This window comes from Gorilla gorilla, chromosome 23, assembly GCF_029281585.2.
Source record: "Gorilla gorilla gorilla isolate KB3781 chromosome 23, NHGRI_mGorGor1-v2.1_pri, whole genome shotgun sequence".
NCBI classification, from domain to species: domain Eukaryota; kingdom Metazoa; phylum Chordata; class Mammalia; order Primates; family Hominidae; genus Gorilla; species Gorilla gorilla.
The window spans coordinates 29527078-29552666 of NC_086018.1; the positions used below are offsets into that span (position 1 = coordinate 29527078).

The 25589-nt window shown below is 44.3% G+C and overlaps 1 protein-coding gene and 1 pseudogene across 35 annotated transcripts in view; one reads left to right on the plus strand and one right to left on the minus strand.

The window, feature by feature from the left end:
* The window catches only part of SFI1 (SFI1 centrin binding protein), a 125249-nt gene that overhangs the window by 22617 nt on the left and 77043 nt on the right, over positions 1 to 25589 (plus strand). For 15 of the 35 annotated variants that reach the window (XR_010133129.1, XM_063704666.1, XM_019018318.4 and 12 more), the window contains exon 3: positions 19903 to 19974. The exons of the other annotated variants lie outside the window; for them this stretch is intronic. Coding sequence is in view for 14 of the 15 variants with exons in the window: in XM_063704666.1 (XP_063560736.1) it covers positions 19903 to 19974 (72 nt within the window). In the remaining variant the exon portion in view is untranslated. The remainder of the gene's footprint in view (positions 1 to 19902; positions 19975 to 25589) is intronic. 35 annotated transcript variants of the gene reach the window in all.
* LOC109024514 (histone H2A.Z-like) lies at positions 10048 to 11299 on the minus strand (annotated as a pseudogene).

A 25589-nucleotide genomic window follows, 5' to 3' on the forward strand; every position in this document is an offset into this window, starting at 1 on the left:
CGACTAGGACTTGGAGGAAGGTCATTGAGTTCAAGCATAGCTGCTGAGATCCTGCCCCTGTTGATAGACGTTCTCATAGAAGGAGTCCTCGTAAGCTGAACCAGCACCCTGACAGTGTTTACTACATGGTCCGCAGAGTACTCTTTAGGCCTGATTTATTTCATCTTCTCAAGCAAATTAACGGCCTTAATATGAAGCTCTGTGGCCTCTAACTCTGGCATAGTTTCTTTTTTTTTTTTTTTTTTTTTGAGATGGAGTTTTGCTCTGTCGCTCAGGTTGGAGTGCAGTGGCGCGATCTCGGCTCACTGCAACCTCTGCCTCCCAGTTCAAGCAGTTCTCCTGCCTCAGCCTGGTTTCTTCAAATACCCTGCTGCTTTAGGTTGGGGAGGCTAAGAAGGGAATGTATTTCCTTTAAGTTTTTTGTTTGTTTGTTTGAGACAGAGTCTTTCTCTGTTGCCCAGGCTGGAGTGCAATGGCGTGATCTTGGCTCACTGAAGCCTCTGCCTCCCGGGTTCAGTGATTCTCCTGCCTTAATCTCCTCAGTAACTGGGATTACAGGTACATGCCACCACGCCCAGGTAATTTTTTTATATTAGTAGAGAAGGAGCTTCGCCATGTTGGTGTGGCTGGTCTTGAACTCCTGGCCTCAAGTGATCCGCCTGTCTTGGCCTCCCAAAGTGCTGGGATTACAGGTGTGAGTCACCGTGCCCCAGCCTTAGGTGTTAAATATGCAGATTCAGAAAGGTATGGGGAAATGTATCATTTAAGATATCATTTTGAAACAAACAATGTAACCATAACCCAGGTAAAGAAATAGGTTATTGGCCGGCGCAGTGGCTCACGCCTGTAATCCCAGCACTGTAATCCCCACACTTTGGGAGGTCGAGGCGGGCAGATCATCTGAGGCCAGGAGTTTGAGACCAGTCTGCCCAATATGGTAAAACCCCATCTCTACTAAAAATACAAAATTAGCCGGGTATGGTGGCACATGTCTGTAATCCCAGCTATTGGGGAGGCTGAGGCAGAAGAATTGCTTGAACCCGGGAGGCGGAGGTTGCGGTAAGCTGAGATTGTGCCATTGCACTCCAGCCAGGGCAATAAGAGCGAAACTCCATCTCAAAAAAAAAAAAAAAATTACATGGTAAGAATATTTCAGTTTATCTGTTTTGCTGATGGGCATTTGGACTGTTTTCAGTTTTTAAATTCCTTTTTTTATATATTGACAAATTATAGTTGTATGTATTTATAGGATACAAAGTGATGTTATTATTTATTTAGTATTACTATTTTTTTTTTGAGACAGAGTCTCTCCGTGTCGCCCAGGCTGGAGTTGCAATGGCACAATCTTGGCTCACTGCAACCTCCACCTCAGGGGTTTAAACAGTTCTCCTGCCTCAGCCTCCCAAGTAGCTGGGATTACAGGCACCCACCACCATACGCAGCTAATATTTGTATTTTTTTTTTTTTTTTTGAGACGGAGTCTAGCTCTGTTGCCCAGGCTGGAGTTCAGTGGCGCAATCTCGGCTCAGTGCAAGCTCTGCCTCCCAGGTTCATGCCATTCTCCTGCCTCAGCCTCCCAAGTACCTGGGACTACAGGCGCCCGCCACCACGCCCGGCTAATTTTTTGTATTTTTAGTAGAGACGGGGTTTCACCATGTTAGCCAGGATGGTCTTGATCTTCTGACCTTGTGATCCACCTGCCTTGGCCTCCCAAAGTGCTGGGATTACAGGCATGAGCCACAGTGCCCAGCCAGTTTTTGTATTTTTAATACAGATAGGGTTTCACCATGTTGGCCAGGCTGGTCTCAAGCTCCTGACTGGGATTACAGGCGTCAGCCACCATGCCCGGCTGATGTTATGATTTTTTAATACAATGTAAAATGATGAAATCAAGCTATTTAACTTATCTGTCACCTCAAGTATTTGACTTTTTTTTTTCTTTTGAGACATGGTCTCGCTTTGTTGCCCAGGCTGGAGTGCAGTGGTGTGATCATGGCTCACTACAGCCTCAGCCTCCTGGGATCAAGCAATCTTCATGCCTCAGACCCCCAAGTAGCTGGGACTTCAGTAATGCACGACCATGTCTGGTGAATTTTTGTATTTTTTGTAGAAATGGGGTTTCACCATGTTGCCTAGGCTGGTCTTGAACTCCTGGCCTCAAGCAATCTGCCCCTCCCAAAGTGCTCGGACTACAGGCGTTGGATGCTGCACCCAGCCTTGACATTTTTTGTGATGAGAAGATTTGAGATTTACTCTCTTAGGGATACTGAAATATATAGTACTCGGGCGTGGTGACTTATGCTGGCAATCCCAGCACTTTGGTTTTTCGTTTTGTTTTGTTTTGTTTTAGACAGAGTCTTGCTCTGTCGCCCAGGCTGGAGTGCAGTGGTGCGATCTCAGCTCACTGCAACCTCCGCCTCCTGGGTTCAAGCGATTCTCCTGCCTCAGCCTCCTGGGTAGCTGGGATTACAGCTGCACACCACCATGCCTGGCTAATTTTTTTTGAATTTTTAGTAGAGACAGGGTTTCACCATGTTGTTCAGGCTGGTCTCAAACTCCTGACCTCGTGATCCACCCGCCTCGACTTCCCAGAGTGCGGGGATTACAGGCATGAGCCACTGGGCCCGGCCAATCCCAGCACTTTCAGAGGCTGAGGCGGGTGGATTACCTGAGGTCAGGAGTTGGAGACCAGCCTGGCTGACATGGCAAGACCCTGTCTCTGCTAAAAATACAAAAATTAGTCTGGCATGGTGGCACGCTACTATAATCCCAGCTACTCGGGAAGCTGAGGCAGGAGAATCACTTGAATCTGGGAGTTGGAGGTTGCAGTGAGCCGAGATTGGAGATTGCGCCACTGCACTCCAGCCCGGGTGACAGAGTGAAACTCCATCTCAAAAAAAAAAAAAAAAAAAAGTAGTACTGAATTGTTAGCTATAGTCACCATGCTGTTCAATAGATATTAAAAATCAACTGGCCGGGTGCAGTGGCTCACGCCTGTAATCCCAGCACTTTGGGAGGCCAAGGCGGTCGGATCATGAGGTCAGGAGATTGAGACCATCCTGGCTAACATGGTGAAACCCTGTCTCTACTAAAAATACAAAAAAAAATTAGCAGGGCGTGGTGGCGGGCGCCTGTAGTCCCAGCTACTTGGGAGGCTGAGGCAGGAGAATGGCGTGGACCTAGGAGGTGGAGCTTGCAGTGAGCCAAGATTGCTCCACTACACTCCAGCCTGGGTGACAGAGTGAGACTCTGTCTCAAAAAAAAAAAAAAAAAAATCAACTGTATTTCTCCTATTTAACTGAGGCTTTGTGTCCTTTGATTACCATCTTCCCAATTCTCCCTACTCCTAGCCTTTGGTAACCACCATTCTCCTCTCTGTTTCTATGCATTCAATTGTTTTAGATTCCACATATAAGTGAGAACAGGTCGTATTTGTCTTTGTGTGTTTGGAGTATTTCACTTAATATAATGTTCTCCATTTCCGAAATTCATGTTGTCGAAAATGACAGAATTTCTTCCTTTTTTTTTTTTTTCTGAGACGGAGTCTCACTCCGTCACCAGGCTGGAGTGCAGTGGCACAATCTCAGCTCACTGCAACCTCTACCTCCCGGATTCAAGCGATTCTTCTGCCTCAGCCTCTTGAGTAGTTGGGACTACAGGCATGTGCCACCATGCCCAGATAATTTTTGTATTTTTAGTAGAGACAGGGTTTCACCATGTTGGCCAGGATGGTCTCAATCTCTTGACCTCATGATTGCCCACCTCAGCCTCTCAAAGTGCTGGGATTACAGGTGTGAGCCACTGTGCCGGGCTAACCATCTGTATTTCTAGTAAGTTCCCAAGTGATGGTTATGCTGTTGGCTTTGGTATCACACTTTGATAACCACTGTTCTACAGTATCCACCTCAGAATAGATTGTGGACCAAAGATTATGGGAATCTTCAATTTTGCTAGATAATGATTTTCTGAATTGTTTGAACCAGTTTATACTCTTGCTGGCAGTGTATGAACATGTTCATTGACTTACCAACACTATACTAATCTGGTAGGTATGTCTCATTGTTCGTGTGTGTGTGTGTGTGTGTGTGTGTGTGTGTGTGTTTCTTTTTTCTTTCTTTTTTTTGGGACAGGATCTCATTCTTTTACCCAGGCTGGAGTACAGTGGCATGATCATGGCTCACTGCAGCGTCGACCTGCCAGCTCATGCAATCCTCCTTCCTCAGCCTCCCAGCTCATGCAATCCTCCTTCCTCAGCCTCCCAAGTAGCTGGGACTACAAATATGCACCACTGTGCCTGGGAGTGTGTGTGTGTGTGTGTGTGTAGACAGTCTTGCTTGGTTGCCCACGCTGGTCTTGAACTCCAGAGCTCGTGTGTGTGTGTGTGTGTGTGTGTGTGTGTGTGTGTGTGTGTAGACAGGGTCTTGCTTGGTTGTCCACGCTGGTCTCGAACTCCAGAGCTCAAGTGATCCTCCTGCCTCACCCTCCCAAAGTACTGGGATTATAGGCGTGAGCCATGTGCCAGCCTCATTGTGATTCCTATTTTCATTTCCTGAATTCATGTTGTGGCTTAGTACCTTTTTTTTTTTTTTTCTTTTTTTGAGATGGCATCTCCCTCTGTTGCCCAGGCTGGAGTGCAGTGGCGTGATCTCGGCTCACTGCAACCTGCATCCCCTGGGTTCAAGCAATTCTCCTGCCTCAGCCTCCCAAGTAGCTGGAACTACAGTCACGCACCACCATGTCTGGCTAATTTTTGTATTATTAGTAGAGACGGAGTTTCACCATGTTGGCCAGGCTGGTCTTGAACTCGTGATCCACCCGCCTCGGCCTCCCAAAGTGCTGGGGCTTAGTACCTTTTTATGTGTTTATTGGGTATCTGGATTTTCTCTTTTTGAAGTACATATTCAAGTCTTATTCCTGTTTTTCTAATGAGTTGTATATTGAGTATTTGTACTAATTAATATATAGGAGGTTTTCTATTTTTGAATATGAATCTTTTGTATGTTTTATTTGTGATAAATATCTTCTCCCTCTGCTCTCTTCATCATTTGATGAATTAAGGTGTTTTAAATTTTAAGCCGGGTGCCATGGCTTACGCCTGGAATTCTAGCACTTTGAGAGGCCAAGGAGGGTGGATCACTTGAGGTCAGGAGTTAGAGACAAGCCTGACCAACATGGCAAAACCCCGTCTCTACTAATAATACAAAAATTAGCCGGGTGTGGTGGTGTGTGCCTGTAGTCCCAGCTACTTGGGAGGCTGAGGCAGGAGAATTGCTTGAACCTGTGAGGTGGGGGGTTACAGTGAGCCGAGATGGCACCCCTGCACTCCAGCCTGGGCAACAGAGTGAAACTCTCAAAAAAGAAAGAAAGAAAAAAAAAAGAAAGCCAGGCACAGTGGCTCAACCCCTGTAATCCCAGCACTTTGGAAGGCCAACGCAGGCAGATCATTTGAGGTCAGGAGTTCAAGACCAACCTGGCCAACATGGCGAAACCCCATCTCTACTAAAAATTAAAAAGTCAGGCCAGGAGTGGTGGTTCATGCCTGTAATCCCAGCACTTTGGGAGGCTGAGGTGGGCGGATCACCTGAGGTCGGGAGTTCGAGACCAGCCTGACCAACATGGAGAAACCCCATCTCTACTAAAAATACAAAATTTGCCGGGCATGGTGGCGCATGCCTGTAATCCCAGCTACTCGGGAGGCTGAGGTGAGAGAATCGCTTGAACCTGGGAGGCGGAGGTTGCAGTGAGCCGAGATTGCGCCATTGCACTCCAGCTTGGGCAACAAGAGCGAAACTCAGTCTCAAATAAACAAACAAATAAATAAAAATAAAATCAGCCAGATGTGGTGTCGCATGCCTATAATCCCAGCTACTTGGGAGGCTGAAGCGGGAGAATCACTTGAACCCAGGAGGCAGAGGTTGCAGTGAGCCGAGATGGTGCCACTATACTCCAGCCTGGGTGACAGAGTGAGACTCTGTCTCAAAAAAAAAAAAGAAAAAAAATTAACTTAGTAAAATTTGTGTCTTTTCCTTTATAATTAATATGTGTTCTCTCAGGTTTAAGGAATCTATTTCTTCCCTGATGTCATGAAGATATTCTGGTTTTTGTTTTTTGGAGACAGGATCTCGCACTGTCACACTGGCTGGATTGCAGTGGCACAATCAGGGTCACTGCAGCCTCAACCTCCCAGGCTTGAGGAGTCCTCCCATCTCAGCCTCCCAAATAGATGGCACTACAGGTATGTGCCACCACACCCAGCGAATTTTTGTATTTTTTGTAGAGATGAGCTTTCATCGCACTGCCCAAGCTGGTGTCAAACTCCTCGGCTCAAGCAATTCACCTGCCTTGGCCTCCCAAAGTGCTGGGATTACAGGTGCGGGCCACCATGCCTGGCCTAAGATATTCTGTATCATCTTTAAGAACTCATTATTTTGCTGTTTACATTTTATTGTCCAGACCTCCTGAAACTGACTTTTGTTGATCATGTGAGTTAGGGATCCTGTTTCTTTTTTTTTCACATGGGTATGTAATTGTCCTAGCACAGTTTATTGAAAAAACTGCTCTATAGTGCCATTTTTATTATTACTCAAGTGTCCATTAAGGCCAAGTCTGTCTCTTGGCTGTGTACCTTGTTCCTTTGGTCAATTTGTTTCTGCTACAAAATCGTGATGTCTTGAATATGTAGCCTTGCAATAAGCCTGATATCTGAGTAAGACTGCTTATCTAGTACTTTTAAGAATGTCTAAGCTATTCTTGGTCTTTTGTAATTCTATGAAAGCTTCAGAATCAACTTGTGAAGTCCTCTCCCTCCCCAAAATAGAATCTGTTGTTGTTGGTTTTTTTGTTTGTTTGTTTGTTTGTTTTTTAAGACAGTCTTCCTCTGTCGCCCAGCAGGAGTGGCACAATCTTGGCGCACTGCAACCCCTGCCTCCCAGGTTCAAGCCATTCTCCTGCCTCAGCCCCCAGAGTAGCTGGGATTACAGGCACCCACCACCATGCCTGGCTGTTTTTTGTATTTTTAGTAGAGATGGCATTTCACCATGTTGGCCAGGCTGGTGGTCTTGAACTCCTGTCCTCAGTCAGGGTGATCCGCCCGCCTTGGCCTTCCAAAGTACTGGGTTTACAAGTGTAAGCCACTGTGCCCAGCCCTCTATTGTGGTTTTAATTGAGATTACTTTGAATCTATAGATCAGAGTGGGAAAAACTGACATCTGTATTGTACTGAGTTCTCCATTTTGCCTATAAAATTATTAGATTTACTCCTATGTTTGATATTTGTGATGGCATTTGAAAATAGTATATAAATATATATAACTATTTTTTCCTTATTGCTAGTTTATAGAAATATAGTTGACCCTCATTTATTTGGTTTTCTCTCTTCCTGATCAGTTTCACTGGCTGTCAACTGTATTAGTCTTTTTAAGGAACCAGCTTTTCTCTTTGATCTTCTCTGTTATGTTTGTTGTCCCTTTGTGGCTGCTGTTCTTAGAAAATAACTGCTTACAAGGCTGACCCTTGGCTGGTGTCTGGAAACTTAGATTTCAGAAGGGTTCCCACCATTCCCTAACTGATGAATAGTTAACTGGACCTACACTGTTGTGTGTTCAAGCAATGTTGTTTATGCTGAATACCAGCACTCCCTCTAGGAGTCTGGAATTTTGGTATGTGTTAGGCAGAGGGTACCTGTCTGACCAGCCCTCAGTAAAAACTTGGGTACTGAGTCTCTAATAAGCTTCATTGATACACAACACTTCTCACGTGTTATCACAATTCATTGCCGGAGGAATTAAGAGTGTCCTTTGTGATTCTGCTGGGAGAGGATTCTTGGAAGCTTGCGCTTGATTTCTTCCAGACTATGCCCTGTGACCCTCTTCCCTTTGTTGATTTGCTTTGCATCCTTTTGCATAAAGATTGAAGAAAAAATCGTAATGGAAGTTAGCAAATACGTTGTAATGCTCATAAAAATACTACATATCAATATATGAAATACAACTACAGTCATGCTTAGAGGAATGTATGATGGGTTTAATGCATTTAATGTATAGCATTAAATGCATGTATTATAAAGGAATTAAGACTGAAAACCAGCGAACTATGCATCTATCATTTTTTCTTTTCTTTTCCATTTTTTTTTTTTTTTGATACAGGGTCTTGCTCTGTCGCTCAGGCTGGTGTGCAGTGGCATGATCATAGCTCACTGCAGCCTTGAACTCCTGGGTTCAAGTGATCTTCCTATGTCAGTCTCCCATGTAGCTGGGAGTAGAGGCATGCATCATCACATCTGGCTAATTTTTTTTTTTTTTTTTTCCGAGACACAGTCTTGCTCTCCCGCCCAGGCTGGAGTGCAGTGGCATGATCTTGGCTCACTGCAACATCTGCCTCGTGGGTTCAAGCAATTCTCCTGCCTCAGCCCCCCAAGTAGCTGGGATTACAGGCGTGTGCCACCACGCCCGGCTAATTTTTTGTATTTTTAGTAGAGACAGGGTTTCACCATGTTGGCCAGGCTGGTCTCCAACTCCTGACTTCAGGTGATCCACCCCACCTTGGCTTTCCAAAGTGCTGGGATTACAGCCGTGAGCCACTGCACCTGGCCTAATTTTTTAATTTTTTGTAGAGATGGGGTCTCTCTGTGTTGCCCAGCTGATCTCAACTCCTAGCCTTAAGCAATCCACCCACCTTGGCCTCCCGTAGTGCTAGGATTATAGGCGTGAGTCACTGCCTGGCCAAAAATTTTTTTATTTTAAACTTTTAATTAATTAATTTTGAGACTGGGTTATGACACTGGCTAATTTTTGTATTTTTGGTAGAGATGGGGTTTCACCTGTTGCCCAGGGTGGTCTTGAACTCCTGGGCTCAAGTGATCCACCCGCCTCAGCCTCCCAAAGTGCTGGGATTACAGGCATGAGCCACCGTGCCTGGCCAAAAATTATTTACTGATAAATATAACAAATACAGAAAACGGCGTGAAACAAGTGGGTGCCCTAGCGAATTATTATATGGCAGACACCTTTGTAATCACCACCTGTTTAAAAAAAAAAAAAAAAAAGATAAGACCTTGGCAGTCATTTCTGAACTTCCTTCCAAACCCACTGACTGCCCCTCAGAGAGTAAACTACTAGCTTGACTTGAATGGTACTTTCTTTCTCACTTTTCTCCACGGTTTTATTACCCAACTGTGTATCCTTAAACACTGTATAGTTTAGCTTTGCTTGTGGGTTTTTTGAGCAGGATTATAAGCTACTTTCATTGTTTTCATTATAGTTACCAACATTTTTCAGATTTCCTAAAATGGTTCTATATTGCTTTTTTATTTTTAAAATTCATTGAGATATAATTCACATATTACACAATTCATTCATTTCAAGTGTGCAATTCAATGGCTTTTATAATACGGAGGGTTGGTTTTTTGTTTTTTTTTTTAGTTTGGGATATGACTTCTATTGCCAGAGGCGAAGTAATATATGTACAAAACCAAATGTTTGTTGATATAACTTCTGCATCATAATTAAAATCCAGGGAGTATCTAAAAAAATAGTCATCTCAATCAAAATCCACTACTTCCATTTGGGCATGGTGGCTCAGGCACTTATAATCCCAGAACTTTGGGAGGTTGAGGTGGGAGGATTCCTTGAGTCCAGGAGTTCGGGACCAGCCTGGGCAACATAGTAAGACCCCGTCTCTACAAAAAGTAAAAAAAAAAAAAAAAAAATAGCCAGGTGTGGTAGTGCTTGCCTGTAGTACCAGCGGCTCAGGAGTCTGAAGTGGGAGGATCACGTGAGCCTGGGAGACTAAGGCTGTGTAATTTGTGATTGTTCCACTGCATTCCAGCCTGGGCAACAGAGCCAGACCCTGTCTCAAAAAAAAAAAAAAAAAAAAAAGCAGAGTTCAAGACCAGCCTGGGCAACATAGCGAGACCTTGTCTTTACTAAAAAAATTTTTAAAAATTAGCCAGGTGTCATGGGGCATGCCTGTATTCCCCTGGAATCACCAACACTGTTAGAGCTGTTAGATTAATTAGAGACCTGAGATAATAAGAAATACAGGCATCCTTTACATAGTCTTCTGTTGTTCTTTCTTCCCAATCAGAGACTTGCGAATGTGTGGAATGACACCATCACCAGCAATTGTAGCCTCGATGAGAGAGTCCAATTCTTCTTCTTCACTAATAGCAGGTTGCAAATGATGAGGGGTAATAGCTTTACCTTTAAATCTTTTGGTGCCTTTGATGTCACTTCAAGTATCTCTGCAGTGAGGTATCCAAGGATGGCTGCACTGTTCACGGTGGCAGTCACGCCCCCACACATCCATGACTGGTCGTCCTACATTTCAGGTGTCTGTCTATGAATATGGCCCATCGGGAACTGTAAGGAGGCTCTCTGTGAGCGGGAAACAACCACCTTTGTTCTGGCCTTTCCAGTGTCCTGCTCAGCCTTACCACCACCCTTGCAAATTCTGTCGAAGCTCAAACAAGGCAGAGAAAGGGCTAGTCAGACACACAGTGAGATCCTACCACCTACTGCTTCATGGCACGGTGATTCAAACTGCCCAGAGAGTTTATGTTTTGTGTGTGTGTGGTAAAATATACATAACATAAAACTTACTATTTTATTTTAACCTTTTTTTTCTTTCTTTTTTTTTTGAGACAGTCTCACTGTGTTGCCCAGGCTGGAGGGCAGTGGCGTGATCTTGGCTCACTGTAACCTCCACCTCCTAGGTTCAAGTGCTGCTTGTGCTTCAGCCTCCCAAGTAGCTGGGTCTGCAGGCATGCGTCACCATGCTTGGCTAACTTTTTGTATTTTTAGTAGAGACGGGGTTTCATCATGTTGGCCAGACTGGTCTTGAACTCCTGGCGTCAAGGGATCCACCTGCCTTGGCCTCCCAAAGTTGCTAGGATTACAAGTGTGAGCCACCGCACCTGGCTTTTTTTTTTTTTTTTTTGAGATGGACTTTTGCTCTGTTGCCCAGGCTCGAGTGCAGTGGCACAATCTCTGCTCACTGCAACCTCCACCTCACGGGTTCAAGCTGTTCTCCCGCCTCAGCCTCCCAGGTAGCTGGGATTACAGGCGCGTGCCACCACGCCCAGATAATTTTTGTATTTTTGGTAGAGACAGTGTTTCACCATGTTGGCCAGGCTGGTCTCGAACTCCTGATCCACCTGCCTCAGCCTCCCAAAGTGGTAGGATTACATGCGTGAGCCACCACGCCCGGCCTATTTTAACTGTTTTTAAGTGTACAATTTAGTACCATTAAGTACATTGACCATGTGTAACCATCACCACTATCCATACCCAAAACTTTTCATCATCCCATGTGGAAATTCTGTATTCATTAAATGGTATCTCCTCATTCCTCCTACCCTAACCCTTTATAACCTTTATTATACTTTCTGTTTCTAAGAATTTGCCTGTTCTAGGTACCTCATGTAAGTGGAATCATACGATATTTTTCCATTTGTGTCTGGCTTATTTCAGTTAGCATAGTGTTTTCAAGGTTTCTGTATCAGAATTTTATTCCTTTTTTTCTTTTGAGATGGAGTCTTGCTCTGTCACCAGGCTGGAGTGCAGTGGTGTGATGTCAGCTCACTGCAACCTCTGCCTCCCATGTTTAAGCGATTCTCTTGCCTCAGCCTCCCAAGTAGCTAGGACTACAGGCATGTGCCACCATGCCCAGCTAATTTTTGTATTTTTGGTAGAGACGGGGTTTCACCATGTTGGCCAGGATGGTCTTGATCTTTTGACCTTGTGATCCACCCGCCTGGGCCTCCCAAAGTGCTGGGATTACAGGTGTGAGCCACAGCACCCGGCCTTATTCCTTTTTATAGCTCTATAATATTCCATTGTGAACTATACACTATTTTTTTAATCCATTATCAGTTTATGAACATTTGGGTTGTTTCCACCTTTTGGCTATTGTGAATTATGCTGCTGTGAACGTTGTGTACAAGTTTTTGTGTGGACATATGCTGTATTGCTTTTATAATAAGAAAATAAATATTTTTAAAGCAGAAAATTCAGGCCATAGGATACATATGTCATTGTAGTAATAGATAATTATTTTCTCCTTCACATTCCTTCTACTGCCAGTAAATACAGTGATATTTTCTTTTTATAATGTAATTTCTTGTACAGATTGTCTTGTTAAGGAGGGCCATTTACAAATGACCAGTATTTGGCCAGAGTCTCACCCACCTTCAGTGTAAATGTATAAACTGATGATGTTATGTTTTAGAAATTAGAAACCATTTTCCCAAATCAGGAGGAAAAATCCAGTTTTAATTTCCAAGTTAACAAAATTAAATATATGTATTGTGGTTCCATAAATTTATTTTATGAAGTTGAGCCTGAAGAATAAGCCAGTCTATCATCACACCTTGGAAATTCAGGTATCTGAATAGTAAACAGTTTGTCTTTAGAGTGTGCAGTCCGTTATCTCTTTTGATTCCCACAACCCCAAGCAATATTATTTCCATTTACAGGGGAGGTTACTGAGGGTAGGAAAAATCAAGTGATTTGCCATAAACTTCAGATCTGTGAAGTCCGTTATCTCCTTTGATTCCCACAACCCCAAACAATATTATCTCCATTTACAGGGGAGGATACTGAGGGTAGGAAAAAATCAAGTGATTTGCCATAAACTTCAAATCTGTGGAATCAGGGTGTTTTTTTACTCCAAATCTTGATATATTTCTACTATTCTACTCTTTAATTGGCAATTATAAGTGTTCTTTGTAGATTAAGCAAGTGATTTTTGTATTAAACCTAAGTTGCACAATAGCACACCATGGCAAGGACTACTTTTTTTTTTTTTTTTTTTTTTTTTGAGATTGTGCCATTGCACTCCAGGTCAGGGATTCGAGACTAGCCTGGCCAATATGGTGAAACCCTGTCTCTACTAATAATACAAAAATTAGCCGGGCTTGGTGGCGTGCACCTGTAGTCCCACCTACTTGGGAGACTGAGGCAGAAGAATTGCTTGAACCCAGGAGGCGGAGGTTGCAGTGAGCCGAGATGGCGCCATTGCACTGCAGCCTGGGCGGCAGAGTGAGATTCCGTCTCAAAAAAAATAAAAATAAAAAGTATTCCCTTTTCTCTGCTTCCTGGCCAGCATTTGTTATTTTTTTTGGTCTTTTTGACAATAGTCACCTAACGAGTAAGATGACACCTCATTGTGGTTTTCATTTGCATTTTCCTGATAGTGATGTTGAGCATTTCTTCGTATATGTGTTAGCCATTTGTATGTCTTCTTTTGAGAAATGTCTATTCAGACAATTTGCTCCCCCCACTTGTCTTTTTTTGAGACAGGGTCTCACTCTGTCACCCAGGCTGGAGTACAGTGGTGGGATCTCAGCTCACTGCAACCTCTGCCTCCCAGGCTCAAGCTATCCTCTCAGATCAGCCTCTGGAGTAGCTGGGGCTACAAGCACACACCACCATGCTTGGCCAATTTTTTGTAGAGACAGGATTTTGCCGTGTTGCCCAGGCTGGTGTTAAATTCCTAGACTGAAGCCGTCTGCCTGCCTCAGCTTCCCAAAGTTGCCCCTTTTTTAATTGGATTTTTTTTTTTTTTTTTTTGCTGTTGAGATGTTTGAGTTCTTTGTATATTCTGCATATTAATCTCCTGTCAGATAGTTTGCACATATTTTTTGTAATATTTGTAATCCCATTTTTTTTTTATGGAGTCTTACTCTGTCACCCAGTCAGGAGTGCAGTGGTACAAATTTGGCTCACTGCAACCACCACCTCCCAGGTTCAAGCGATTCTCCTGCCTCAGCCTCCCGAGTAACTGGGATTACAGGTGCATGCCACCACACCCAGCTAATTTTGTATTTTTAGTAGAGATGGGGTTTCACCATGTTGGCCAGGCTGGTCTTGAACTCCTGACCTCAAGTGATCTGACCGCCTTGGCCTCCGAAACTGCTGGGATTACAGGCATGAGCCACCACGCCCAGCCTGTACTCTCATTCTATAGGTTGTCTTTTTACTCTGTTGATTGTTTCCTTTGCTGAGCAGAAGCTTTTGAGATTATCCCATTTTGTTTACTTTTGCTTTTGTTGCCTGTGCTTTTGATGTTTTATTCATAAAATCTTTTCCTAGACGTTTGAACTATTTCTTCTCGTAGCTTTCTAGTTTTGGATCTTACATTTAGGTCTTTGATCCATTTTGAGTTGATATTTGTATAGGGTGAGAGGTGGGGGGTCTAGTTTCATTTTTCTGCATGTAGATACTCACTTTTCCCAGCACCATTTATTAAGGAGGGTGTCCTTTCCCCAATGTTCTTGGAGCCTTTGTCAAAAATAAATTGGCACTAGGTGCGATGGCTCACACCTGTAGTCTCAGCACTTTGGGACACCAGGACAGGCGTCCCACTTGAGCCTGGGAGTTCAAGACCATCCTGCGCAATGTGGCAAAACCCCATCTCTACAAAAAATTAGCCAGGTGGTAGCATGTACTTGTAGTTGCAGCTCCTCAGGAGGCTGAGGTGGGAAGATCACCTGAATCTGGGAGGTCAAGGATGCAGTGAGCCGTGATTGCATCACTGTACTCCAGTGGGGCAACAGAATGAGACTGTCATTCATAGATAGATAGATAGATAGATAGATAGATAGATAGATAGATAGATAGATAAAGTAGCTTAATAACTTGATACTCTGTTCTGTTCCATTGGCCTATGTGTCTGTTTTTATGCCAGTACCATGCTGTTTTGGTTACTACAGCTTTGTGGTTTATTTTGAAGTCTGGTGGTGTGATGCCTCCAGCTTTGTTCTTTTTGCTGAGGATCACTTTGGCTATTTGGGGTCTTTTGTGGTCCTATACAATTTTTAAGATGTTTTTCCTATTTATGTGAAGAATGTCACTGGTATTTTTATAGGGCCTGTGTGCATTTTAGCATGTTCTTCTGTCCTCTGTTCTCAACCTTTTTCTGCAAATTGGTAACTGGATTTAGAGACTTAATTAGATTTAAGTTTTATTTTTTGGGAGTAGTACAAGATAATTTTATAGAAGCAAAGCACTGAACAGTACCATACTCAAATATGATACCTGTATTAGATCATTCTCATGCTGCTATGAAGAAATATCTGAGATAAGTAATTTATAAAGGAAGGAGGTTTAATTGACTCACAGTTCAGCATTTCTAGAGAGGCCTCAAGAAACTTACAATCATGGTGGAAGGGGAAGCAAACACGTCCTTTTTCACATGGCGTCAGGAAAGAAAGTGCAGGGTGAAGTGGGGGAAAGCCCCATATAAAACCATCAGGTCTCGTGGAAACTTACTCACTATCATGAGAACAGCATGGGGGAACTACCACCATAATCTAATCACCTTCCATGAGGTCCCTCCCATGACACGTGGGGATTATGGGAGCTATAATTGCAGATGCGATTTGGGTGGCGGCACAGCTAAACCATATCAATACCTATGTTTTGTTGTTGTTGTTGTTGTTGAGACAGAGTGTCACTTTGTCGCCCAGGCTGGAGTGCATTCAGTTCACTGCAACCTCTGCCCCCTGGGTTCAAGTGATTCTCGTGCCCCAGCCTCCTGAGTAGCTGGGACTACAGGCGTGTGCCACCACACCCGGCTAATTTTTGTATTTTGTATTTTTAGTAGAGACGGGGTTTCACCATGTTGTCCAAGCTGGTCTCAAATTCCTAACCTCAGGTGATCCGCCTGCCTCAGCCTCTCAAAATGCTGGAATTACAGGCTTGAGCTACCGTGCCTGGCCATCAATACCTACGTTGGAACTATCAGGGAATTTTATTTTTTTCTTTCTTCCTGTCCTGTCTTGTCCTGTCCTGTCGCCCGGGCTGGAGTGCAATGGCATGGCTCACCGCAACCTCTGCCTCCCGGGTTCAAGCAATTCTCCTGCCTCAGCCTCCCAAGTAGCTGAGATTACAGGCACCCGCCACCACATCCGGCTGATTTTTGTATTTTTAATAGAGACGGGATTTCGCCATGTTGGCCAGGCTGGTCTCAAACTCCTGACCTCAGGTGACCCTCCCGCCTCGGCCTCTCAAAGTGCTGGGATTACAGGCGTGAGCCACTGTACCTGGCTGAGAACCTGTCTTTAAAAAAAAAAATTAGATTGCTTCTACCTTTTGGCTGTTGTGATTAATGCTTCTACCTTACTTTTTATAGTTACCCCGTGCCCTGCAAATATGCTCACTCTTGACTTTCATTTCTTTAAACATATTCATTTTAGCATATACAGCTCTGTGTGTGTAAAGAAAAAGGGGTATGTGGGAACAGTCTGTTCGTTCTTCACAATTTTGCAGTAAACTTCAAATTGTTCTTAAGAAACAAAATCTAAGAGACTGATTGTGGTAGCTCACACCTGTAATGCCAGCATTTTGGAAGGCTTAGTTGGGAGGATTGCTTAAGCCCAGGAGTTCAAGACCAGCCTAGGCAACATAGCAAGACCCTATTTCAAGAAAACAAAAAATACAATAAAAGTTTTAAAAAAGTATATTAAACTTTGTGTGTGTGTTTGTGTATACATACGTGTGCTTTACCCTCAGTGCAGATATTCCGAAGCAAGAGATCAAGAATGAGATCAGGCCGGGTACAGTGGTACATGTCTGTAATGCCACCCCTTTGGGGGGTTGAGGCAAGAGGATTACTTGAGCCCAGGAATTTGAGACTAGCCTGGGCAATATAGTGAGACCCTGTCTCTAAAAAAATAAAAATAAAAAATTGGCCGGGCACAGTGGCTCAAGCCTGTAATCCCAGCACTTTGGGAGGCCGAGGTGGGTGGATAACCTGAGGTCAGGAGTTCAAGACCAGCCTGGCCAACATGGTGAAACCCCGTCTCTAATAAAAATACAGAACTTAGCCGGGCACGGTAGTGGGTGCCTGTAGTCCCAGCTACTAGGGAGGCTGAGGCAGGAGAATTGCTTGAACCTGGGAGGCGGAGGTTAAGTGAGCTGAGATTGCGCCACTGCACTCCAGCCTGGGCAACAGAGTAAGACCTTATCTCAAAAAAATAATAATAATAAAAATAAAAAGTTAGCTGGTCATGGTGGTGCATGCCTGTAGTCTCAGCTACTCAGGAGGATGTGGTAGGAGGATTCCTTGAGCCGAGGAGTTCAAGACCAGCGTGGGCAACACAGTGAGACCTCATGTCTTAAAAAAAAAAAAATTATCAGGACACAGTGGCGAGCACCTGTGGTCCTAGTTGCCTAGTTGCTTGGGAGGCTGAGATGGGAGGATCACTTGAGCCTGGGAGGTCGAGGCTGCAGTGAGCTGTGGTCATGCCACAGCATTCCAGCCTGGGCAACAGAGTGAGAACCTGTCTCAAACAAAAGAAAACTGTTAGGCCTAATGACTCCAGGGGGTGCCCTCCAGCTCTGTAGTTCCTGCCTAGAGCTGACCCAGCAGTACCCACCTCTAGTGGTTGGCCAATATTTCTGTCAGATTGGGCTGCTTATTATCCTTGCAGCATAGGTATTGTCAGTCTCAATGAGCTTATCTGTTTAATTTTGCTTGTATATTAAAAGTATTTGCATCACATGCAGAGATAACTTTATTCTCTCCTTGCCTCCTTCGTCCTCAAATTTAAGGTATTTTAAGGATGGTGCAGTTAAGAAACCTTATTCTCCAAAGACACTGTCCAACAAGAAGTCTTCTGCATCCTTTGGGATCCGGAGGGAGTTACCTAGTACCAGTCATCTAGTGCAGTATCGTGGCACACATACTTGTACCCGACAGGGCCGGTTAAGAGAACTGCGCATCAGATGAGCTTATGAGTGGCCACCAGTCTATGGGTACTTTCCTTTTGTTCTCCTTTCTTGGTTAAAATGAGGGAATGATTCTTATTCTTCCACCGCAATTAGTGGGAGATCTTGATGCCTGTTCTTTGTAGTAGAATGTTCAGATGAAAAGGATATTCAGGAACCTGCAGACATAAAATCTGTCATTGAGTGTTTTCATTTCTCCACTTGTGCCTCGCAATATGACGCTATCAAGATTCTTCCAGAAAAAGTCTAAACGTGGTCCAAGAAAGAAGGAACTACTCTTTTTTGCTATTCTTTTTTTTTCCCCCAGATTTTCTGGTGAATTTTAGAAGAGCTGTAACACTTCTGCTACTCTCGATTAGATATATTAAAGACATCTGTTTCTTCATTCAAAAATTTATCAGGTCAGGTACGGTGGCTCACACCTGTAATCCCAGCACTTTGGGAGGCCGAGGCAGGTGGATCACCTGAGGTCAGGAGTTTGAGACCCCGTCTCCACTAAAAATACAAAAAATTAGCTGGGTGTGGTGGCACATGCCTGTAATCCCAGCTACTTGGGAGGCTAAGGCACAAGAATCGCTTGAACCTGGGAGGCCGAGGTTGCAGTGAGCTGAAATTGCTCCACTGCCCACCAGCCTGGGCGAGAGTGAGACTCCGTCTCAGAACAACAACAACAGATTTATCTGGTGCTTACCCATGCCAGGTGTTACGCTAGATGCTGAGCATATAAAGTGAGTAAGATCATCTTGGTTTATGACTTAATGAGAGTTTAAAATCAGGTAGGCTTGATAGACTGTTAAGCCACAGCAATGAAGTGAGATTAGTGCAATGAGAGGAGAAGGATGTGGTACCACAGGCACATATGGTGAGAACAGCCACACTAGTATAGCCAGCAGTTACTCTCTGGAGGAAGTGGAGTTTAAGCTCAGCACTGAAGGATAATGTAAGAATAAGCCAGATAAAGGGCAGGAGAAGGTGTGTTTTAAGTTGAGCTCAAGGTTTAACTCTATAAGACAAGCCACCTTTGGCCGGGCATGGTGGCTCACGCCTGTAATCCCAGCACTTTGGGAGGCCGAGGCAGGTGGATCACGAGGTCAGGAGATCGAGACCATCCTGGCTAACACAGTGAAACCCCGTCTCTACTAAAAATACAAAAAATTAACTGGGTGTGGTGGCAGGTGCCTGTAGTCGCAGCTACTCTGGAAGCTGAGGCAGGAGAATGGCGCGAACCCAGGAGGAGGAGGTTGCAGTGAGCCGAGATCACACCACTGCACTCCAGCCTGGGCGACAGAGTGAGACTCCATCTCAAAAAAAAAAAAAAAGAAAAAAAAGACAAGGCCGGGCGCGGTGGCTCACACCTGTAATCCCAGCACTTTGGGAGGCCGAGGCGGGTGGATCATGAGGTCAGGAGATCGAGACCATCCTGGCTAACATGGTGAAACCCGGTCTCTACTAAAAATGCAAAAATTTAGCCAGGTGCAGTGGCGGGCGCCTGTAGTCCCAGCTACTCGGGAGGCTGAGGCAGGAGAATGGTGTGAACCCAAGAGGTGGAGCTTGCAGTGAGCAGACATTGGGCCACTGTACTCTAACCTGGGCGACAGAGCAAAACTCTGTCTCAAAGAAAAAAAAAAAAAAAAGCCACCTTTGTGTGTATACCAGACACTGTGCTAGGTACTGGAGGTACTATAAAGCACCAATTTCTGCTTTCAGGGGCTCACAGTGCAGAGGGAATGACAGACACCCTGTGAGCTGATCACTGTGATATGGTGTCATAACATTACAGGAGGGGTTTGAACAGAGTGCCGAGAGTACACAGCTACTCACTCTGTTTACATTGGAGAAGGTTCAGGCATTTGCCGGGCATTTTAGGCAGGAAGAATAATATGAACAAAAGAATTATGATGTACGTCCTGTACCTCATTTTTGAAGTTTTTAATCTCTTCACTGACAATTTATGTTGAAAATATTTTTTTAAAATAATCTGCTTGATTTTAGCTTTATAAATCTGCCCCATCCTATGCCCTGTATGATGCAAAATTAGCTATGATACCGCCTTTTGATTCATACTAACATCCCTCCGCCGAGACCTTAAAGGCTTCCTTTCCTTTCCAGAAAACTGATGATGTAAGCCAAATGGAATTTTAAAATATGTATATGCTTTTTTTCCTTCTTTCAGATGCGTGGCCAGAAAGTTCTTATATTTATGGATTCGAATGACTTTTGGAAGAGTATTTCCCTCTAAAGCCAGGTAGTATTAGCTCAGAACAACATAATTGTGTTGAGTTCATTCTAGGGTTTTCTTTTATATTAAGCCTGTTTATAAACTTCATTATGGCTTGTGCTGTTACATTCCTCCCTTGTTCCTCCCCAGCCTCCAGTAGGCAGAAGCAGTCCCTAATATAACCATGTAATACAGTGGTAACTTCATATCTGTTAGTTGACTGCAGCTGCATTCATGGTGAGCTGTGAATGTTATCTACAAAGTAGCCAGTGAAGGTTAAGTTTTAGTGTTCAGTGGTGTGGCCTTTAGCTGGCTACTGTGGCCTTCAGCTTCAAAGAAAAAGAAAGAAAGAAAAAAATAACAAGCAAGTGACCAAATGAAAGAATCAGGCAGGGCGCCGTGGCTCACGCCTGTAAACCCAGCACTTTGGGAGGCCGAGGCAGGTGAATCATCTGAGGTTAGGAGTTCGAGACCAGCCTGGCCAACCTGGTGAAACCCCGTCTCTACAAAAATTAGCCGAGCAGCCAGGCATGGTGGCTCATGCCTGTAATCCCAGCACTTTGGGAGGCCAAGGTGGGCAGGTCACCTGACATCGGGAGTTTGAGACCAGCCTGACCAACATGGAGAAATCCCGTCTCTACTAAAAATACAAAATTAGCCGGACGTGGTGGCGCATGCCTGTAATCCCAGCTACTGGGGAGGCTGAGGCAGGAGAATTGCTTGAACCCTGGAGGCGGAGGTTGCGATGAGCCAAGATTGCGCAGTTGCACTCCAGCCTCGGCAACAAGAGCGAAAGTCCCTCTCAAAAAAAAAAAAAAAAAAAAAAAAATTAGCTAAGCATGGTGGCGTATGCCTATAATCCCAGCTACTCGGGAGGCTGAGGCAGGAGAACCACTTGAACCCCGGAGGCATAGGTGGTGGTGAGCCGAGATCGTGCCATTGCACTCCAGGCTGGGCAACAGAGTGAAACTCCATCTCAAAAAAAAAAAAAATGAATAAAAATAAGAATAAAAAAGAATCATACTTACGTAAATCAGGATAGATAAGATCTCTCTGGGAAAAGTGTTTGCCCAAGAGAAATAATTGAGCTCTTTCAGGGCACTGGTGAGACTGACAGATTGGCTTGATCAAGTGCAGAACCTGGGGGAAAAAATTGGCTTTGGCAAAGGAAATGAAATTTTAGTGAGGAGCAAATCCCTCTGTCATAGCTTCATTTTGTATAGACCAGTGCTGCCCATTGCTGTGGTTTTGGGTTATAATTGCTTTAGCTGCAGTGCTAAGAGTGGACTGCAAGAGAGAGTCACAGGAGTCAGGGACACCATACAGAAGGCAGGGGAGCTGGAGAGAAGGGACCAGTGCAAGTTATGTTTCAAAAGGAGAATTGGCAGCCTTTGAGAATGTAAGCACTTCTTAAAAACTGAAATGTCTTGGGTTCCCTCCTGCTCCCCTCTTCCCCTTTTCTTTCCCTTACTGTAATCTTTCCTGTTTCATTTTTTGACAGTCTGACTCCTTCATTCAATGTCTCTCAAGCAAACTTGGCCTGTGTGTGTTTTCTGAAATCTTTTCTTTGTATACTTTATGAGGGGCCCTGCTGTTCCATCTCTTCTTTTTTGTATGTTTACAGTGAAGCTCCTGATGTGGCTATGTTACTGGCCAGGTCTAGGTCCATTCTGCCCATGCGTGGTAAATCAATCACTGTGACACAGGTTTTGCAAAAGAGAAAAAACTTACTTGCAAGGCCACTGAGCGAGGAGGTAGGAGAACAGGTCTCAAACCGGCCTCCCCAAAGATAAGCCTTAGGGATGTTTGTGGGTTAGGGAAGTGGGGTGGTTTAAGGTGTGGGGAAAGGTGATTGGCAGTGGGGAAAATGCAGTAACATTCATTGCACACAAGTGTAGTCAGGGTTCATGACATCTCATAGGACACGTGTACAGAAAATAGAGGCGTTAACATGATCCGAGGGTGGAGTTTTTGGCCCTCAGGCATCAAAAGACCCTCTCGGGCTCCTTCACAGGCCCAGTTGAAGGGTTGGTGGTCTCTATCAGTTTGAACTGTACAGGAGCTAGCCCAGGTTTCCTGAAGAATAACTGAAGTGACCATTGCCATGGTGACCTATGAATGTTATCTACAAAGTAGCCAATGAAGGTTAAGTTTTAGTGTTCGGGCCGGGCGTGGTGGCTCCCGCCTGTAATCCTAGCACTTTGGGAGGCCAAGACAGGCGGATTACTTGAGGTCAGGAGTTTGAAACCAACCTGGCCAACATGGTGAAACTTTGTCTCTACTGACAATACAAAGAAATTAGCCAGGCATGGTGGCAGGTGCCTGTCATTCCAGCTACTAGGGAGGCTGAAGCAGGAGAATTGCTTGAACCCGGGAGGCAGAGGTTGTAGTGAGCCGAGATCACGTGACTGCACTCCAGCCTGAGCAACAGAAAGAGAATCTGTCTCAAAAAAGTTTTAGCGTTCAGTGGTGTGGCCTTCAGCTTCAAAGAAAAAGAAAAAGAAAAAGAAAAAAAAGAAACAAGCAGTGACCAAAAGCAAGCAGGGCAGCTGAGCTGATCATGTTACTCCCTTGTTTTCGGCTGTAGCCCGTCCCAGCTGCAAGTGCTAGGCATTGTTCACCTCTATTTTACCTTCTTCTGAATCTTGGGCATGTCATCCTTCACTGCCTTGGTAGCTCTTCAGTGCCTTAAATAAATTTTTTTGCTCTGCTTTTTTTGTTGTTCATTGGGAGAATTGATCTAAATTGCTATTGTCAGAATTCTCTCTTTTTTGTTTAATTTATTGCATATTCTATTCTCCACTGTTAGCTTAGAAGTTATATTCTGTTTTACTCTTCCTTTACTGACTGTCCAGATAAGTTACAAATGTGAATGTGTATTTTCATTCAAATACGAATGTATATTTGTAACTTACCAGAATCTAATGTTAATTGGTTCTTTACCCTCTTCCTAGATAAGACAGAGTCCTTAGAATACTTTAGCTCTGCCCATCTCCCTCTCTTTGTGTATATTTTTAAATCTATAAAGCATTATTACTCTCATTTTATTTTATTTTATTGTTTGAGGCAGAGTCTCGCTCTGTCGCTCAGGCTGCAGTGCAGTGGCACAAGGTTTTACCATGTTGGCCAGGCTGGTCTTGAACTCCTGATCTCAGGTGATCTACCCACCTCAGCCTCCCAAAGTGCTGGGATTACAGGCCTGAGCCACTGCGCCCAGCCTATTATTCTCATTTTATATAGCCAATATTTATTTAGATTTATTCGCATATTTACCCTACTTACCCTTCCTTTTTCATTTGTTTTTCTTTTTTTGCCCCAACATTACAACAAGTATTTACCCTTTCTGTTGCCTTTTTTCTTTCTTCTCACATCTCCAGGTTTCTATCTGTGATAATTTTCCTTCTCCTATCAGAACGTCCCAGGGTATTCTCTTTCGGGTAGGTCTGCTGGTGAGAAATTCTCTCAGATTTTGTCTAATTCCATCTTCACCTTGGAAGGATATTTTCACTGGGTATGGAAGTCTGGGCTGCTGGTTTTTTCCCAGCACCTCAAAGATATTCCATGACTGTCCTATGGCTTCCATTTCTAAGCTGTTAGTCTAATTTTTGCTCTTTTGAAGATTCATTGCTTGTCTTAGTTTTCAGAAGCTTGGAATTTATTTTCTTATAATCTTTTATCTCATTTTGAGATTGTAAACAAGGTTTTTTTTTTTTCTTTTTTGTGGACAAATCTTCTGGCATACTTGTGTTTATATGCATGTTATTCTGCTCCTTATCTTCTTTCCTCATATAACTTCAAATGCTTTTTCTTTTTTTTTCCTGAGACCGCATCTCACCCTGTTGCCCAGGCTGGAGTGCAGTGGCATGATCTCAGCTCAGTGCAACCTCCGCCTCCTGGGTTCAAGCAATTCTTCTGCCTCAGCCTTCCACGTAGCTGGGACTACAGGCACCACACCCAGCTAATTTTTTTATTTTTAGTAGAGACAGGGTTTCACCTTGTTGGCCAGGCTAGTCTTGAACTCCTGACCTCAGGTGATCTGCCCAACTCAGCCTCCCAAAGTGCCGGGATTATAGGCGTGAGCCACGGCGCCTGGCCTCAAATGCTTTTTTATTGCTTTTTTTTTTTTTTTTTTGAGACATAGTGTTGCTTGCTCTGTTGCCCAGGCTGGAGTGCAATGACGCGATCTTGGCTCACTGTAACCTCTGCCTCCTGGGTTCAAGCGATTCTCCTGCCTAAGCCTCCCAAGTAGCTGGGATTACAGATGCGTGCTACCACACCCAGCTAATTTTTGTATTTTTAGTAGAGACAGCGTTTCACCATGCTGATCAGGCTGGTCTCGAACTCCTGACCTTGTGATCCGCCCGCCCTCAACCTCCCAAAGTGTTTGGATTACAGGCATGAGCCACCGCGCCTGGCCTTTTTTTTTTTTTTTCTTTTTTTCTTTTTGCTGAGATAGAGTCTCGCTCTGTTGCCCAGGCTGGAGTGCAGTGGCGCGATCTTGGCTCACTGCAACCTCTGCCTCCTAGATTCAAGCGATTCTACTGCCTCTCCTGCCTCTGCCTCAGCCTCCCAAGTGGCTGGGATTACAGACGTGCACCACCATGCCCGGCTAATTTTATTGCTTATTTTTAGGTGAAATTAGTTTTCCTGAATTTTAATTTTTAAATTTATATGTCTTTATATATTTTTTAGAGACGAGGTCTCGCTGTATTGCCCTGCAGTGGTGTGATCATAGCTCACTGCAGCCTTGAACTCATGGGCTCAATTAATCCTTCTGCCTCAGCCTCCCAAGTAGCTGAGACTGTAGGCACAAGCCACCACACCTGCCTTATTATCCTGAACTTTTAGAGTGAGTCAAGGTTCGGTTAACTTTTACTAATTTCATAGAACTCCTTCTTCTGTTGTTTTTGTTTAGGGTTCAAAAATATAGTGGCTTTTTAAATGGGGTATCCTGGTTTTGTTCCCTTACCACACTTGGTCTGGATTTTCTTTTTCCTTGTCTCTTTTGACCCTCTCCTGCTCAAATTTTTTTCTACTCATGGCTGTTTCTCCTCCATGTGAAGCCCTGTCCTAGAAGGGTACCCTGGCAGATGAGTTTTGAGATTCCCTAGGGGCTGGACTGCTCTAGCTGTTTCAGTTCTTATGTGAGCCCTGGTGCTGGAGAGGATAAAACTCATAGTTTCAGCTGCTGGTCTTAAATTGGGCCTCTGTACCTTCCAACAATAGCTCATTGGCTATTTTGGGGTTCTCCTGTTGTTAGGTTCCTCAGATGCTACTCGGGGATCCAAAGATTGAAAACTGTGTTGCTACCTCCACTATTTTCCTAAAATCCGTTTTATTTATTTATTTATTTATTTTTTGAGACGAAGTTTTGCTCTTGTTGCCCAGGCTGGAGTGCAGTGGCATGATCTTGGCTCACTGCAACCGCCACCTTCTGGGCTCAAGCAATTCTCCTGCCTCCGCCTCCTGAGTAGCTGGGATTAAAGGTGCACGCCACCGCGCCCTGCTAATTTTTTGTGTTTTTAGTAGAGACGGGGTTTCACCCTGTTGGCCAGAGTGGTCTCAAACTCCTGACCTCAAGTGATCCACCTGCCTTGGCCTCCCAAAATGCTGGGATTACAGGCATGTGCCACCGTGCCCGG